The sequence below is a fragment of the Chanodichthys erythropterus genome, chromosome 1 (genome assembly GCF_024489055.1).
Source record: "Chanodichthys erythropterus isolate Z2021 chromosome 1, ASM2448905v1, whole genome shotgun sequence".
Classification (NCBI taxonomy): domain Eukaryota; kingdom Metazoa; phylum Chordata; class Actinopteri; order Cypriniformes; family Xenocyprididae; genus Chanodichthys; species Chanodichthys erythropterus.
The window spans coordinates 21,878,085-21,895,047 of NC_090221.1; the positions used below are offsets into that span (position 1 = coordinate 21,878,085).

Below are 16,963 nucleotides of genomic sequence, written 5' to 3' on the forward strand. Positions count from 1 at the left end.
TGGCCACTGTCGTTTGGGCAAACTACTTTTTTTTTTTTTTAAATCCTTTGGCATCACACTTTTGTTATTTTATTATTATTTATTTAGCAGTGAGATTTATCAATTTCATCTTTTGAAAAAGAGGATCTAATCATCATTTGAATTCTGTTCAAAGCCCTTTAATGTTTATTGAACTGATTTCAGATATTTTTTTTTCCAAAAATGTGTAAATATAGTACAGCATCAAAAGAATATAAAACAAGAAATTAATGCAAAAATGATAATTTTTTGGATCGACATGGGTCACGCTGTAATAAAAAAAACTAGATGCTTTTGAATTGTTTTGCAGAAAAACTTTTTATAATATCCCTTGAATCACTGGGATATTAAAGGTATTAAAGATATTAAAGGTGCCATAGAATGGAACATTTAATTTACCTTGGCGTAGTTGAATAACAAGAGTTCAGTACATGGACATGACATACAGTGAGTCTCAAACTCCATTGTTTCCTCGTTCTTATGTAAATCTCATTTATTTCAAAGACCTCTGAAGAACAGGCAGATCTCAACATAACACCGACTGTTACGTAACAGTCGGGATCATTAATATGTATGACCCCAATATTTGCATATGCCAGCCCAAGTTCAATGCATTAGACAAGGGCAGGCATTTATTAACATCTGGATGTGCACAGCTGAATCATTAGACTAGGTAAGCAAGCAAGAACAACAGCGAAAAATGGCAGATGGGGCAATAATAACTGACATGATCCATGATTACATGATATTTTTAGTGATTTTGTCTTTCTAAATGTTTCGTTAACATGTTGCTAATGTACTGTTAAATGTGGTTAAAGTTACCATTGTTTCTTACTGTATTCATGAAGACAAGAGCCGTCATTATTTTCATTTTTAAACACTTGCAGTCTGTATAATTCATAAACACAACTTAATTCTTTATAAATCTCTCCAACAGTGTGTAATGTTAGCTTTAGCCACAGAGCACAGCCTCAAACTCATTCAGAATCAAATATAAACATCCAAATAAATACTATACTCACATGATCCGATGTATGCATGCAGCATGCATGACGAACATTTTGTAAAGATCCATTTTGAGGGTTATATTAGCTGTGTGAACTTTGTTTATGCTGTTTAAGGCAGTTGCGAGCTCAGGGGCGGGGAGCGCAAGGATTTAAAGGAGCAGCAGCCTGAAAAAACGTTCTAGGGCACCTTTAAGACTCTTTCTCAAAGAATGTATCTTTTGACTAAGTGTATTTTGTCCTACTGCACTGGTTGATGTTTTTCACTTGTTTAATACAGTAAGTCAAAATTAGTTGTATTAAAGATACATACTGTAAAAAAAAAAAAAAAAAAAAAAAATTCTTTTGTACAATTGTTGCTTCTGAACTAAACCTTGTTTCAAAGATTTTACTTATTTTGAGTGGAAAAGATAAAAGAGCACACTTTTGGAAGAGCACACTTTATAAGCTATAAGAATCTTATTTGTAAGATGTCTTGTTTGTTCTTCACATGCTAAAATGCCTCTTTTTGTTTTCCTTCAACCTCAACAAAGGAGATTTTGCAGCCCACCCGAAAGCAGGAACACACAACTATAAAACAATTATATGAAATCACTTTATTATCCGTGTGTGGTGATTCCATTTGGCAGGAATGTTACAGTCTAAAATCTGTCTATAACGGGCATGCAGTGAGGCCTACAGGTGGAGCGCTCGGAAAACACAGAAGACACACAGAAATATCATTTATAACCTCACCTACAGTGCACATCATATGCATGCATACAATTCGTCAACAAAGAAGAGGGAGGAGAATCTACAGTGACTTAAAAAAAAAATGCACCAAATAAGAAACAGAATTTTTCCAAAATACAACCACCTAGAGACAGGAACAGATTACAGACGGAAAATCACACCAAGATAATTTATCGTTTTTAACACAGAGGAAACCACATAGGACAATGCAGTAGAACAGTAGACACATACATTCAGATAACAACAATGGAATATTTCATAACGCTACTGTTTTAGGCAGTATCTTCATTAGCATCTGAGAGACACGGAATGACTTTGAGTTAATGCATGTCAAATGCTGATTTACATTTAGAGAACATCATGATGATTATGCAATATTTTTTCTATACTCATACAGTACTGAAGTAAACATACAAAATATGTTCAGAGAATGGGTGAATGTTTTGTTGTTGATTTTTAAACTTTTAAATTTAATTGTGTGTTCATTTCTTTGTTCTTTGTTTTAGGAATCTGTTTAAGACAATCACAAAGCCCAAAGAACTCACATGGTAGTCGCATATTACACCACTTTAGACAATAATGTAAAAGAACAACATTAAAATTAAGAAAATAAAAATGTTGATAATAAAAATAATAATAAAAGTTGATAATAAAAATAATAACAGCAGACAATCTCACAATCAGGAACACTCTTTGGTTTAATAAAACAGGTGATGATATAAGATGAGTGATGGGTCTCGGGCAGTATTTATCAGTGCAGCTGATGAAAATTCACCATGTCACACAGACTATAAGAGCGGCAGAATCAAGGGCAGTTGATAGACATGTAGAAAAAACATGTTTGTGCTCCAAAAAAGACCTCTGTCGATTGTAAAGTACACTCTGGGTGGCGAAAATGGGAGATATTAAGTCAGTTGCATGTATTTAGCAAACTATGCTAATGCTATGCAAATGTTTTTAGCTGAATCTCCTCTCAGAAAGTGGTATAGCTGACATTGTCATTTCTTGTGAGTAAAGGCCTTAAACACAAGTGGCAGTAAAATCTGACAACATTCAGGATGATTGACCACTAATATTAAATTTAGCATCTTAGCAACTGGCTAGTTTGTTCAGCTGTTGAAGGACACCATTCTAATCTGCAAGCACATTCATATCATAAACATTAATATAGATTTAATTAACTCCTTGGTTCTTGTGGTACATGGCAGGAAAGCTCTTACATCAACGTGCCCATGTGCTATATGACACTATTTTACTCTCAAAGCCACGGTTTATCGTATGATTTTTGTGTTTCATTCACAGGCCAGTATGGATTGGATGGAATGTCTTAAATATTTGGAATGTTTAAAAACAACAGAATGGCAGCTTGATTCCTAGTTGTATTTTTCTGAATATTGAATGTTTTTAAAATTTAAACATACACATTTGCGACTAACAGGTTTTCCTGAATGCATTGTTACTTACAGTAATTGCAGACATAATCTAATGAGAATACAAGCACACGCTATCAAACCATGGCCAAGTAGCTTATCTTTTTATTTTCTTAGTAAAAAAAGAGAGGATGGATAATACAATCTGACTTTGCATCTTTCAAATCTGATTTTCTCATTATTGAGGAATTCAGTCCCGCTGTTTTCCCTCGTCAATGCAGTTACAGCAACAAGAAATAACTTCATACATAAACTAGCAACAAGCAAGCATAAAAACACAAGTCAGATCCATTCGTAGCTCATAAAATAAGAGCCAGGCTTTGTTTAGAGACTCTAAAAAGTAGGAATCGCGCAACCTCCTTCTCCAGTTTCCTTTTTACTAAGCTTGCTTGACTGATACTAGGAAGACGACATGGCATTTGCACACAAACATTCTATAGCAAATAAGCTGAATACATAACCATGAAGATTGTCTGTTATTGCTGATCTGGGATCAGAGTCCCATATACAACCAACGGACACAGGACATCTTCATTCAGAAACAAATATTGCACCATTGTCACTGTCTGTTTACGTAATGTGTGCTCACAACCATATTGTGAGAGCTAACGTAAATAAATGTAGACACTAAAGAACTAGATTCTACTGTACAGCAGTGAATATGAAGAGATTATATATTTATATATATATATAGCCCTATTGATCCAATTGTAGTTGTATGTGATCAATGTCACCCCTCACAACCTAAAGTACTGTAAAAGCACAAACAAGTCAATTCAAGAAAACACCTAGCGCTATTGTTTCTCTTGCTGTGGCTGGCTAACATATGTGATTCGTTTTTAATCAGTCAAATCCAGTTTACTAGAGTGTGATGTGAATGTGCGTGACGACGTAATGAGGGACGTATAGTTTACTTTTCTCCAAAGGAAGATCTATATATATATATGTGAGCAATATGCCATTTAACACTGGTTTATGTTGGACAACAAAATCCAAAACCAGAGTTATTGCCTTAAATTTGAGTGTATTTCAGCTAAAAACGCCAATGGAAATTGGATACAGTGTACTGATAAAGAAAAAAATTGTTATTATGCTTAGAGCAAACAGCAAAACAGCCAAATCATGTGATAGTGTACGTTCTCTTCCATATTCCAGTTTTCAGTCGGATACAATGTGACAATTCATGATGGCAGCAACTAGTTAGAAGTATGGATGTTAAATTAATCTGTATACAGTATATATCTACAGGTATACCACATGGATTCATCAATAATATCTATAACAGAGCAACAATCAAAAATATGATATGATTGGAGAAATCCCTCCAAGATAAATTTATGGCTTTTACTCATAGTCATTGTATATATATATATATATATATATATATATATATATATATATATATATATATATATATATATATATATATATCCTAAAGTCATATACAGCTATTTTTTCATTTGCTATTTACAAACAAAATTAATGAAGCATGAGTAATATTCTTGTTCTAAGGTCTGGACTCAGGAGGCATTAAATTTGTCTTCAAGCAGAGCGTATGCAATGTAACATTTCTAGTGCACAGATTGTATTTTTTCCCCATTCTTTTCATCAAAAAATGTCACATGTATCGCAGTTAAAGACAGATGTTATGGCACACGTTTTGAATCCAGAGATCTTAGAACAAATGAGAGAGAGGGGAAGGGGAAAGAGGAAGTGGCTTTCATGACATTAATGATTCCTGTTTTATCACGACTTGTCGTGGAATGTTGTTACTTTTTATTGAACATATCTTGAAGCGGGCCTGGGAGGAACTTCATGACGGTGTCAACGATGCTTTCCTCCTCCTCTTCTTCATTGCCACAGCCGGCAGGGATTGCTTTCTTGGGACGGGTCAGACTACCCTCCGATGCCTGCTCCATGGCTGCTTGGGCTTCTGCCTCCTTCTCTTCCTTCTTCTTTATACCATACTGAAAAATACACAGCAGCATGTTAGGCCTTTCCACTAGTTAGTATGTCACCTTTTTTTGTAAACTTTTGTAACTAGTTTTTGTTATGGCAGTTTTTCTGCTGTATAATTTTTTATTACATTTTCGAAACACGCTTAAAGGTGCCCTCGAATGAAAAATTTAATTTATCTTGGCATAGTCAAATAACAAGAGTTCAGTACATGGAAATGACATACAGTGAGTCTCAAACTCCATTGTTTCCTCCTTCTTATATAAATCTCAAGACCTACGAAGAACAGGCGAATCTCAACATAACACCGACTGTTACGTAACAGTCGGGGTGTACACCCCAATATTTGCATATGCCAGCCCATGTTCCCAACATTATGAAAGGCATTAGACAAGGGCAGCCGGTAACGTCTGGATCTGCACAGACGAATCAACAGACTAGGTAAGCAAGCAAGAACAACAGCGAAAAATGGCAGATGGAGCAATAATAACTGACATGATCCATGATATCATGATATTTTTAGTGATATTTGTAAATTGTCTTTCTAAATGTTTCGTTAGCATGTTGCTAATGTACTGTTAAATGTGGTTAGAGTTACCATCGTTTATTACTGTATTCACGGAGACGAGAGCCGTCGCTATTTCCATTATTAAACACTTGCAGTCTGTATAATTCATAAACACAACATCATTCTTTATAAATCTCTCCAACAGTGTAGCATTAGCCGTTAGCCACGGAGCACAGCCTCAGATTAATTCAGAATCAAACAATATAACAGTATACAATACTCACATAATCCGACGCATATATGCTGCATGCATGACAAACAGAATGGGAAGAGAGTTGCTATTGGGGGGTTATCACTGCTCTCCCAAGTGTTGCCAAGTCCGCAGTTTTCCCGCGGAACTGGTCTACTCTAATACTGTTACCGAGGGTTGTTTTTCATGTCACGGGTTGAAGTGGCCCCAAATAACATGATATTTAGCCCCTGGAATGTGAATTTTACCTGGTTTTACCTGGCTGGTTTTGGGCTGGTTTCGAGTAGTAATTGGGCAGGTTTTGTTATGAAAACCTGGCAACCCTGGCTTTCCCTGCTCTTATTCATACTAGGCTGCCCAGAACAGAACCATACCTCCAATCCAAACTGTATGCTAATTGTCAATCATCTTTGACAATAGTGACTCTGACAGAAATCAAACGTAGTGTTAGTTCTGGCAGGGCATGAGAGTCAGGCTCACATCAGCTGACTCTCAGCTGATCCACATCTACCTATAAGAATATGATGCTCTCACAGCTTCCGTATACAAGGTTCATTTAGCTATCAGCAGCTTACTGCATTGCTCAGGAGCAAATTACCCTCCTCCATCCCCAATTCCACCTCTCATTTACAATCAGGACTCGACCTCTGATATTCCTTCATAAGACTAATTTATTTTGAATTATGTTTTACACTAAAATGTCATTAATAACTAATGACATCTGTATTTCTGTTCTGTTTACCCTAAGGGGAGTTATCGCTGCTCTCCCTGCTCTTATCTAGGTTTTTGCCTAGAACAGAACCATACTGCCAATCCAAACTGTATGCTAATTGTCAATTAAATTTGGCAATAGTGATCCTGACAGAACTTTGTTTTAAAAAGTGTGTGAGACAGGAGTGTGCGTGGTGGTGGGGAAGTTGCTAATACAATGGTATATCAGATATGTAACAATTGCCTGGGACATTTTGCTTTTTTTTGGTATGCTTATATGCAGCTGTTGGCCACAGCAGTTTCATTTTGTTGTTTATGTTTATTAAAGTTTTTAACGTCCACCTCCTTTTTCCCTGAATTTGAACTTTGTTACAGTTATGTTTAATCAATTAAATTCACATTATTTTATTTAATTCTAATGAAATAGCCACAAGTGCTGAATTACTACTCATACAGGTTTATTTGATGAAGAAAAATTGTGGGGTAACGCATCGCTGTTTTACTTGGCCAAAACAATCATACTAAAAATACATTTGTGCATTTAAAGTTATGTTATAATGTTACTGTCAGCAAGGTGCAGGCAGATGATGAAGAAGCAGAAGATAATTCAAAGCAGAGTTTAATAAAAATCCAAAAGGTAATTCAGAGAAGGCTTAGAAATAACACAACTTACACAGATGCTAACTCAAATATTAACGCCAGCTGACAAACAGAACTGACAACACAAGAACTTAAATATTCAAGCGGACAGGGTAATTCATGATACACAGCTGAACTAAGTAGCTAATCATATCTGTAACCAAAACAACTAAAGAGTGGCATGAAACTGAACAAAGGAACATATGTGACTGAAAATAACAAATTCAAAATTATACAAATAACTGAATGTTTGTGATAGTTTCTCTGTACGTTTGCTCGGTGGCTGGTTTGAGACACTTGTTGCAGACTGCAGCAAATTAGATCGATATTAGAATATCATATTAATAAAAGCTGGATGACTTGTGTTGCTAAATGGCATACAATTAATTTTAAAATACAGTATATTGTATGGTGGAGAAAATGCTGTATTATTGTTACTACAAATAAAGCTCTTTCTGATTGTGCTTTATTAGCCACTAGATTATTATTGTCTCTTGCGCCATGATAAAAAACATGGTAAATCAATTCAAACAATAAGACTAACCATGTTGATCTATATAACAATGGTAACAATTGTTAGTTTTCTGTCGATAAAGGTATCTAAACAGTTGTCACCTGTCTAATATAACACAAAATACACCGATCAGGCATAACATTATGACCACTGACATGTGAAGTGAATAACAGTGATTATCTCTTCATCAAGGCACCTGTTAGTGGGTGGGTTATATTAGGCAGCAAGTGAACATTTTGTCCTCAAAGTTGATGTGTTAGAAGCAGGAAAAATGGGCAAGCGTAAGGATTTGAGTGAGTTTGACAAGTGACTAATTGTGATGGCTAGACGACAGTATCTATGAAAAGTGGCCCAAGGAAGGAACAGCGGTGAACTGGCAACAAGGTCATGGGCGGCCGAGGCTTATTGATGCACGTGGGGAGCGAAGGCTGGCCCGTGTGGTCCGACTGAACAGACAAGCTACTGTAGCTCAGATTGATCAAGCAGTTAATGCTTGTTCTGATAGAAAGGTGTCAGAATACACAGTGCATCGCAGTTTGTTGCATATAGGGCTGCATAGCTGCAGACCAGTCAGGGTTCCCATGCTGACCCCTGTCCACTGTCGAAAGTGACAACAGTGGGCATGTGAGCATCAGAACTGGACCACGGAGCAATGGAGGAAGGTGGCCTGGTCTGATGAATCACGTTTTCTTTTACATCACGTGGATGAGCGGGTGCCTGTGCATCGCTTACCTGGGGAATACATGGCACCAGGATGCACTATGGGAAGAAGGCAAGCCGGCAGAGGCAGTGTGATCCTGGGAAACCTTGGGTGCTGTCATCCATGTGGATGTTACTTTGACACGTACAACCTACCTAAGCATTGTTGCAGACCATGTATACTCTTTCACGGAAACGGTATTCTCCAGTGGCTGTGGCCTCTTTCAGCAGGATAATGCGCACTGCCACAAAACAAAATGGTTCAGGAATGGGTTGAGGAGCACAACAACGAGTTTAAGGTGTTGACTTGGCCTCCAAATTCCCCAGATCTCAATCCAATCGAACATCTGTTTGATGTGCTGAACAAACAGGTCCAATCCACGGAGGCCCCACCTTGCAGCTTAATTGACTTAAAGGATCTTCTGCTAACATATTGGTGCCAGATACCACAGCACACCTTCAGGTGTCTAGTGGAGTCCATGCCTCGACGGGTCAGGGCTGTTTTGGCAGCAAAAGGGGGACCAACACAATATTAGGAAGGTGGTCATAATGTTATGCCTAATCGGTGTATATTAAAGCGTCTTTGGTGTTTCCATGGTTTCTACGGAAGTAAAACCGGTAATTGAGGGTAATACGAATACGTTATATTACAAATACAAATGTTTGAGCATGGAGAATTCTGGCTACCACCAATTCTACATTGTCTTATAACATGACTGTTAGAAACATTTAAATTGGGATGGTGTATGTACATAAATCATTGGCAGACTGCCATTTGGCAAGCCAGTGTAATTATAGACCTGACAGTTAGCTTAGTGATTCACAGAAGCTTCATTTAGATCAGAGACACTTTCTCATTTACAAATAAATGCCCTGATTTTTAAATGGTGTGCTGAATATTGGCAAGGAAATCCACTTCATTAGAGAAGTACTTAGATGACAAATGATCCATTTCGTCTTTGTTTCACACCCAAAGGGTCTGAAGCTCGTTAATTCTTGCCCATTCAACTGTTTTGCCCTTTTGGCTACATTATAAAAAGCACAAAGACATGAAGGAACCTTCCACTTAAATTGTGCTCATGTTGTTATGTTCTCATGATATATGTAAGGTTGCGTTTGTTTTTAAGTCTCTTTTTTTCACTAAGGTTGCATTGATATAATCAAAAATACAGTAAAAACAATAATATTGTAAAATGCAATTTATTCCTGTGATGCAAAGCTAAATTTTCAGCATCATTATTCCAGTCTTCAGTGTCACATGATCCTTCAGAAATCATCAGAAACCTGCTTATTTGCTGCTCAATAAGCATTTCTGATTTTTTTTTATCAATGTTGAATAAATATTTTGCTGCTTAATATTTTGTGGAAACTGTGATACTTTTTTTTCAAGATTCTTTGATTAATAGAAAGTTTAAAAGCACAGCATTTGCTTTTGTAAAATTATAAATATTTTTACTGTCACTTTTGATCAATTTAATCTGTCCTTGCTAAAAATATTAATGACCCTTGGTAGTGTACATGTATATACTATTTCTGTGTTGCTTTTTTTTTTTTTTAAACTCTTACAGTCAGCACATGATGGGTTCTGTTTCATTGTATTGCTTCGGGAATCATAGTCACATCCCGAGGAATGACGATGTATAGTAATGGGAAGAAGGGAGATTTATGAAGGAATGATGTTTATGGCAAGGCATATACCTCCCTTAGGACTCTTAGCTGCTCTGAGATATATTTAATTGTGACGTCTTGCCAATAAATGGATTTAACAATGAATGATTTCTCCCTCTGACTACTGAGGTCACAAACTAGCTCATGCAATCAGCGGCTGACCTTATAAAGAACGATTTTCTATTTTTCTTAAACCATCTATGTATGAGGAATAATGTGGATTCCATGCCTTATGTAGACATGAAATCTTATTAATGCAGCTTAATCTGAGAAATACTCAAACGGGTTACTTGAAGGGAGTGCTTGGCAAACCCTGCAGTTCATCGTGGATAAGACATAAGGACTTCCTTCATTGCAGTCACGTTTTGTACAGAATGTGAAGATGCTGCCTTAATCCTCGTGATAAATAAGACCCATGGGGTGATGGCTTAGTAAAAAAAAAAGACAGGCTCTCTTTGGTCTCCTATCCTTTCTTAACATGGCTTTGCATAAAAAACTCAGTTTGCTCATAAGAGGAGATCATCCTCCATTTTGTACAGCCATGCGTTCAGTCTCTGAGTCTCAGTCTCAGCAGCCCAAAGTAAATTATCGTAACAAATTTGTAAATGCCAAGTCTGTTAAGCAGAATAATCATTTTTATCTCTGACTTTAGTACATATGATGAAGAATATGTTCTTAATGTCATTTAAACAATCAGTGTTTGGCCTGTAAATTTGTACTGAAGAAGAAAATTTGTAATTTATCTTCCAATTGATCTGTTGTGATTTCCAGAGTGTACGGTGAAGTAAATTGGTCTATGTACTTACTCTGGTAAGATATAATCTGTCTAAAAAGTATATATACAGTTGCAAGAAAAAGTATATGAACCACTTGCAGAATCTGTGAAAATGTGAATAATTTTAACAAAATAAAAGAGATAATACAAAATGCATGTTATTTTTTTATTTAGTACTCTCCTGAGTAAGATATTTTACATAAAAGATGTTTACATATAATCCACACGACAAAAAAAAAAATAGCTAAATTTATTAAAATAACCCCATTCATAAGTATGTGAACCACTGATTCTTAATACTGTGTGTGGTTACCTGATGATCCACGACTGTTTGTTTGTTTTGTGATGGTTCTTCATGAGTCTCTTGTTTGTTCTGAACAGTTAAACTGAGCTCTGTTCTTCAGAAAAATCTTCCAGGTCCTGCAGATTCTTCAGTTTTCCGCCATCTTTTGCATATTTGAACCCTTTCCAGCAGTGATTGAATGATTTTGAGATCCGTCTTTTCACACTGAGGACAATTGAGGGACTCAAACTCAACTATTAAAAAAGGTTCAAACATTCACTGATGCTCCAGACGAAAACATGATGCATTGAGAGTCGGGGGGTGAAAACTTTTGAACAGGATGAAGATGTCCAAATTTTTCTTATTTTCTTTAAATATACTTTTTTTTTCCATTTAGTACTACCCTTCGGAAGCAACAGAAGATACTTTCATGTTTCCCGGAAGACAAATTAAATACAATTTACCTTGATCTTCAAATTCCAAATGTTTTCACCCCCGTCTATTAATGCATCATGTTTGTTAAATGTTTTGTTAAAATTATTCACATTTTCACAGATTCTGCAAGTGTTTCACATACTCACATACTTTTTCTTGCAACTGTATATATAAAAGACTGATGCCAGACTGGACCAAGAGAGTGCTACTCTCTGAGAAAACAAAGGAAATTAACATTTGAACTTTCTCTTGCAAATTAGCATCCCCATCTGAGACGAAATCGCATTGAGTTGATCATCTCAGTATTGTCCCAAATTACATCTCATTCCCTTCACCCATCTCTCACAGAAAATCTACTGTATATGGTTTAATGTGAACAATTATCACACAATGCTATACATGTTTGGTATCATTTGAAATGTCTCAGTGTGACTGGTACAAGGGATTCATTTCCACAGAAGTAAACCTAAAGGTTTGAAGAGTTTAGAGATGTTTTGCTTTCTGTGGAGGGCAGATCATCTACCAACTGATAGATTACCAACAGATTACCTTCTGTCCTCAAAAGGTGTAAACTATCCAGGTCTGGACTTGAGTAATGCAAATTCCCATTATCAGCACATGTTTCCATTTGAGAGAGAGCTTGCTCTGAGTATTTAAAGAGATGTTGCAGGAGGCTCAAGGCACGATTCATAGCCAGGTTGGCCCGTAATGCTTTGTGTCCTTCAGAAACTCAGCATTGTGTATCTTTCTGATGTCAGGTATTCCTGAGCATTTGATGTTTTGTATTAATTATCTTTGAATTTATTATGTAATTGGCATGATACATTTACCTGACTAATAAATTGTTACATTTGATTTTATTCTGCTCTGAAATTATTGACTCTAGTAGATTACGTTAAGTCCATAACCCCTCAAATCTACGCTATAGGTTAGTAATGGACTAAAGTACAGCTTAGGTGGAGCAGTGGGGCACACCAACTGATATTTTAGAGCTCCAACTAACACATTGGCAGTAGTTATGTATACTTAGACTGTTTAGGCTAATAATGGGTTTTCCATTCAGAACAACAGAGTGTTGTTAAACCAATCTGAATAGGGGTAGCCTCTACCACTGATTATTGTAATATTATTCTAATTAAGTGTACGGGGAAACCACCGCATGATTATATAAAGTTAAAATTAGAGGAAGTTAAATTGGTCAGCTTGGTTCTATGGTAATGGTCATGACCTCTGGTTAGATATAGTCCTACTTTAATTCAGTGTGTTTAGATCTATCAGAACTAAATAATGTACTCTAGAATGAGCAAAGTGGGTACGGCCTCTAGAATATTAGTCATAGCCTCTGTCTAATGACCAAGACTGACGAGTTTGTAAGTATGAGATCATATACCCGGCCGGTGCGAGACTCAAAGCATTATAGGAATCTGAATGAACAAGTACAATAAGAGTAAAGAGTTAAATAGAATAATCAAATGTGTAGCTAAACTATTATACAAAATGACCAATAATCAGTTGGCATTCTAAATTATTTTCGAGGTCATATAAAATGTCAGATAAAAGTTTAATTGGAATTAAACTACTTTGCCACATTGAAAAGACTGAACGCACAAGAAATCTTCCCTGCCTTATGGGAAACCATCGTTTGGTCGATTGGGCAGGCCTTATATATATATATATATGTTTGTGTTTGTTCAACTTACGGAACGAACGTGGCGTACTTTCGCATTCTTCAAAAAGCTTACGCTGTTTGTCCTACACCTTCCCTATTCTACTTACGGAAAAAAAACAGAACTGGTGCTGAGTTCGTTCCGTAAGTAGAATAGGGAAAGCAAAGGACATACAGCGTAAGCTTTTTGAAGAATACGAAAATGCGGTTATGGCGGAAGCACGTGCAAGGCAATCATTTGTTTATATAAAGCACATACATTTACATTTTTTTTCAGAAAATGACAGATCGTTTCACTAGATAAGACCCTTATTCCTCGTCTGGTACATTTAAAGCCCTTTGAAGCTGCAGTGAAACTGTAATTTTGACCTCAACCGTTTGGAGGCCATTGAAGTCCACTATAATGAGAATAAACCTGGAATGTTTTCATCAAAAACCTTAATTTCTTTTCGACTGAAGAAAGAAAGACATGAACATCTTGGATGACATGGAGGTGGTAAATTATCAGGACATTTTTTTTTTTAAGTGAACTAATCCTTTAAGCAAAATTGATAGGCTACTGTGCTTAGTTACTGTGTACACTTTACAATGAGACCTTGTAAACGTATAGCTTAAGGTAAAATGGAAAATTTAAAAAGTAAAATTCAATAAAAGGTTACTGAAGTTGTTATTTATCTAACTTGCTTTTTTTTCTTAGCACCTCCTTTGAACTGTTAAGCTGCATCCCCCATAATAATGTAATGAAGCTGTTAAATATCACTGTCTTTTTTTAGAACAGCATTTTCATTATAATAATCCCTGGGTCTTTCCTTCCATGACACCTTTTTCTTTCTTTTTTTTTTTCCATTTTATCGCACAGCAACGCAGCTATATGGTAGAATGAGCGCAGAGACTCAAGCATAGTCAATCTCTACATACAGTAATGGAATGCTTGCCAAAGCTAGACTGTTATTTTTCCAGTCCCTCTGGTTCACAGCATGCACCCTCAGGGCCCGTCCATTCCTATACACAATGTAGCACTCAACTGCATTCAGTCTCCCCATGAGTAAAACAAAGGAAAAAAACATAAATACCTTTTACTTTATGTATTTATGTGGTCTGTTGACTTAAATATAGAGAAATGTCTTAAATGATTGCATAACATTTTCTGGTTTAACAGGTTATTTAATTTTTTCTAAAACATATAGTGAATTAAAACAAAAATGATTAAAACTGGAAACCCCTAAAAGGTTCATTATGAACTCTTTTCATATAAGAGTGAAATAAAATGTACATATTTAAATATTTTTTAGCATTTAAATTTGCATGTACCACAGTTTGAGAATTACTGTGTTATTTTAGTATCATTGATATAGTATTATAGTTTTTGTTATTAGTTTTATTTTAATATGTCTATATAGCCTTTATTAATGAATGTTGCCTTGGCAACTAGCTAAAAATCTTTTTTTCTAACATTTTTTTAAATATTATTATTGGTTTATATTTAGCTAACAATAGTAACCCTGGCCTAGACTATCGTGAGTGATCATACAAATATTTTGACACCTCATAACAGTGAATTATCTCACGGTACATTTACCTTGTCCCTGATGCCCTGTCGAATCGATTCCCTCTCCGCTTCCATTTTTGCATACTTTGCCTTCCTCTCCTCCTCCTGTTGCCTGAGGGCTTCCTGTCTTTCTTCCTCCTTTCTCTCTGCATCAGGGTCCTTCTCCTCCTCGCCCCCCAGCATTTTCCCCATGTCTTTGGTCGCCCCTTTGAGAGAAAGAAGGAGAGAATCGGGAACAGGAAATCACTCAAAAGTCCACAAAATACATCCCAAATCACAAAGAGGAAATTCCAAAGACATTTGGAGGATAACCTCTAACACAAGGTGAATTGAAAAGCTGATAAATTAGTTCTCACTGTCATCCAGATTCTTTTATAAATACTCTCAATGGCAACTGCTATCTTTGTCGACATGAGATGCAAGTAGGTCAGTCACCAAGAAAAGCACAATGGGTCAGATCATTATAACAAAAAGACTCCATTAGGGCCATGAGAATACAGGATTTTGACAAAGCAGATAATAAGTTCTGATTGCATCTGCAGCTCACATTCATGTGTCATCAAGTCGCTTGTTAGTGCTCCGCAGTGTGACTATCTGAGATTGCGTATCTCTCCGCTGTTGGTCAAACCGTATTAATGCAACACGTTGTAAGGTTGTGTCTGTTAATGAGAGAGTAATTAGCATTTAGCAAAAGACAAGTACTTAAAATCACACATGGTCAGAATAACCAGGTAACACTTTATTTCAGGGTCTTTTAACTAGTTGCTTATTAGCATGCATATTACTAGAATACTAACTATTAATAATCAGTAAATTAGGAGTTTATTGTTGGAAAGGTCGTAGTTAATTGTTTATACAGTATGTGTTCCCTATACTAAAGTGTTACCAATAACCCTTTAGTATTTGGGAACATTACTTTTACATGTAAAATGTTACAGAATTGCACTGAACATTATAAAAAGTGATTAATTAGGAGGCCAAGCACTGAAGGTGCATATAGGCATCTATTGTATGTTAGTGGTGTTCTTATTATTTTTCTTCCATCTTCTTCTTCCTCTCTTGAAGTCTATGGCAGCCCACAGAACTGCTTGCGTCAAAGTTATGAAAGTTTCACTCTTATTTATGGAAATAACTTTTGAACTGTAAGGGCTAGAAACAAATTTATTATTTTTCCTCTGATTCTTTGCACCCTGAGGTTATTTTTTGTCATGAACTACTTTTTTGACCTCCTCATAGACCATTTCTCCGATTTTCACAATATTCGACTCAGATAATCTTCAGACCATGTTGGCAAAAAGTTAAAGATTTCATGTCTATAGATGTTTTCCTATACAGGGTGATAAGCCAGCAGCCATATCACCCTGTAGCCCAAGACTGGTTGCCCACTGAAGCTAAGCAGGGCTGAGCCTGGTTAGTACCTGGATGGGAGACCTCCTGGGAAATCTAGGTTGCTGCTGGAAGAGGTGTTAGTTAGGCCAGCAGGGGATGCTCACCCTGTGGTCCGTGTGGGTCCTAATGCCCCAGTATAGTGATGGGGACACTATACTGTCAAAAAGCACCGTCCTTCAGATGAGACGTTAAATTGAGGTCCTGACTCTCTGTGGTCATTAAAAATCCCAGGATGTCCTTCGAAAAGAGTAGGGTGTAACCCCGACATCCTGGCCAAACTTGCCCATTGGTCTCTGTCCATCATGGCCTCCTAATCATCCCCATACACTGATTGGCTTCATCACTCTGTCTCCTCTCCACCAATAAGCTGGTGTGTGGTGGGCGTTCTGGCGCAATATGTCTGCCGTCGCATCATCCAGGTGGATGCTGCACATTGGTGGTGGTTGAGGAGATTCCTTCTTCAATATGTAAAGCGCTTTGAGTGCCCAGAAAAGCACTATAAAATGTAAGGAATTATTATTATTATTATTATTATTATTATTATACCGTATCAACAATGTTGATGGCATGATGCCAAAACTTGTATTACTTTTTATTAAAATACCTTTTTATTAAAATCATTTTAAAATGTCTTTAATTGCTCATTGTTTTAGTCAGTTTGATGCTCCCAGCCATGCTGGCATGACTTATTATACCTTCTTTCTGCTTGGCCCCTTAATTGCTGCTTGCAGCTATAT

General features: G+C 36.5%; 1 protein-coding gene and 1 pseudogene across 1 annotated transcript in view; one reads left to right on the forward strand and one right to left on the reverse strand.

Moving 5' to 3' along the window:
* Positions 1-4,953: 4,953 nt before the first annotated feature.
* The window catches only part of LOC137017645 (complexin-1), a 59,913-nt gene continuing 47,903 nt past the window's right edge, over positions 4,954-16,963 (reverse strand). The window contains exons 2-3 of the mRNA XM_067382096.1: positions 14,868-15,043; positions 4,954-5,151 (exon numbers count right to left, since the gene is read on the reverse strand). Coding sequence (XP_067238197.1) covers positions 4,954-5,151; positions 14,868-15,043 — 374 coding nt within the window. The remainder of the gene's footprint in view (positions 5,152-14,867; positions 15,044-16,963) is intronic.
* Positions 16,181-16,297, forward strand: LOC137024026 (5S ribosomal RNA; annotated as a pseudogene).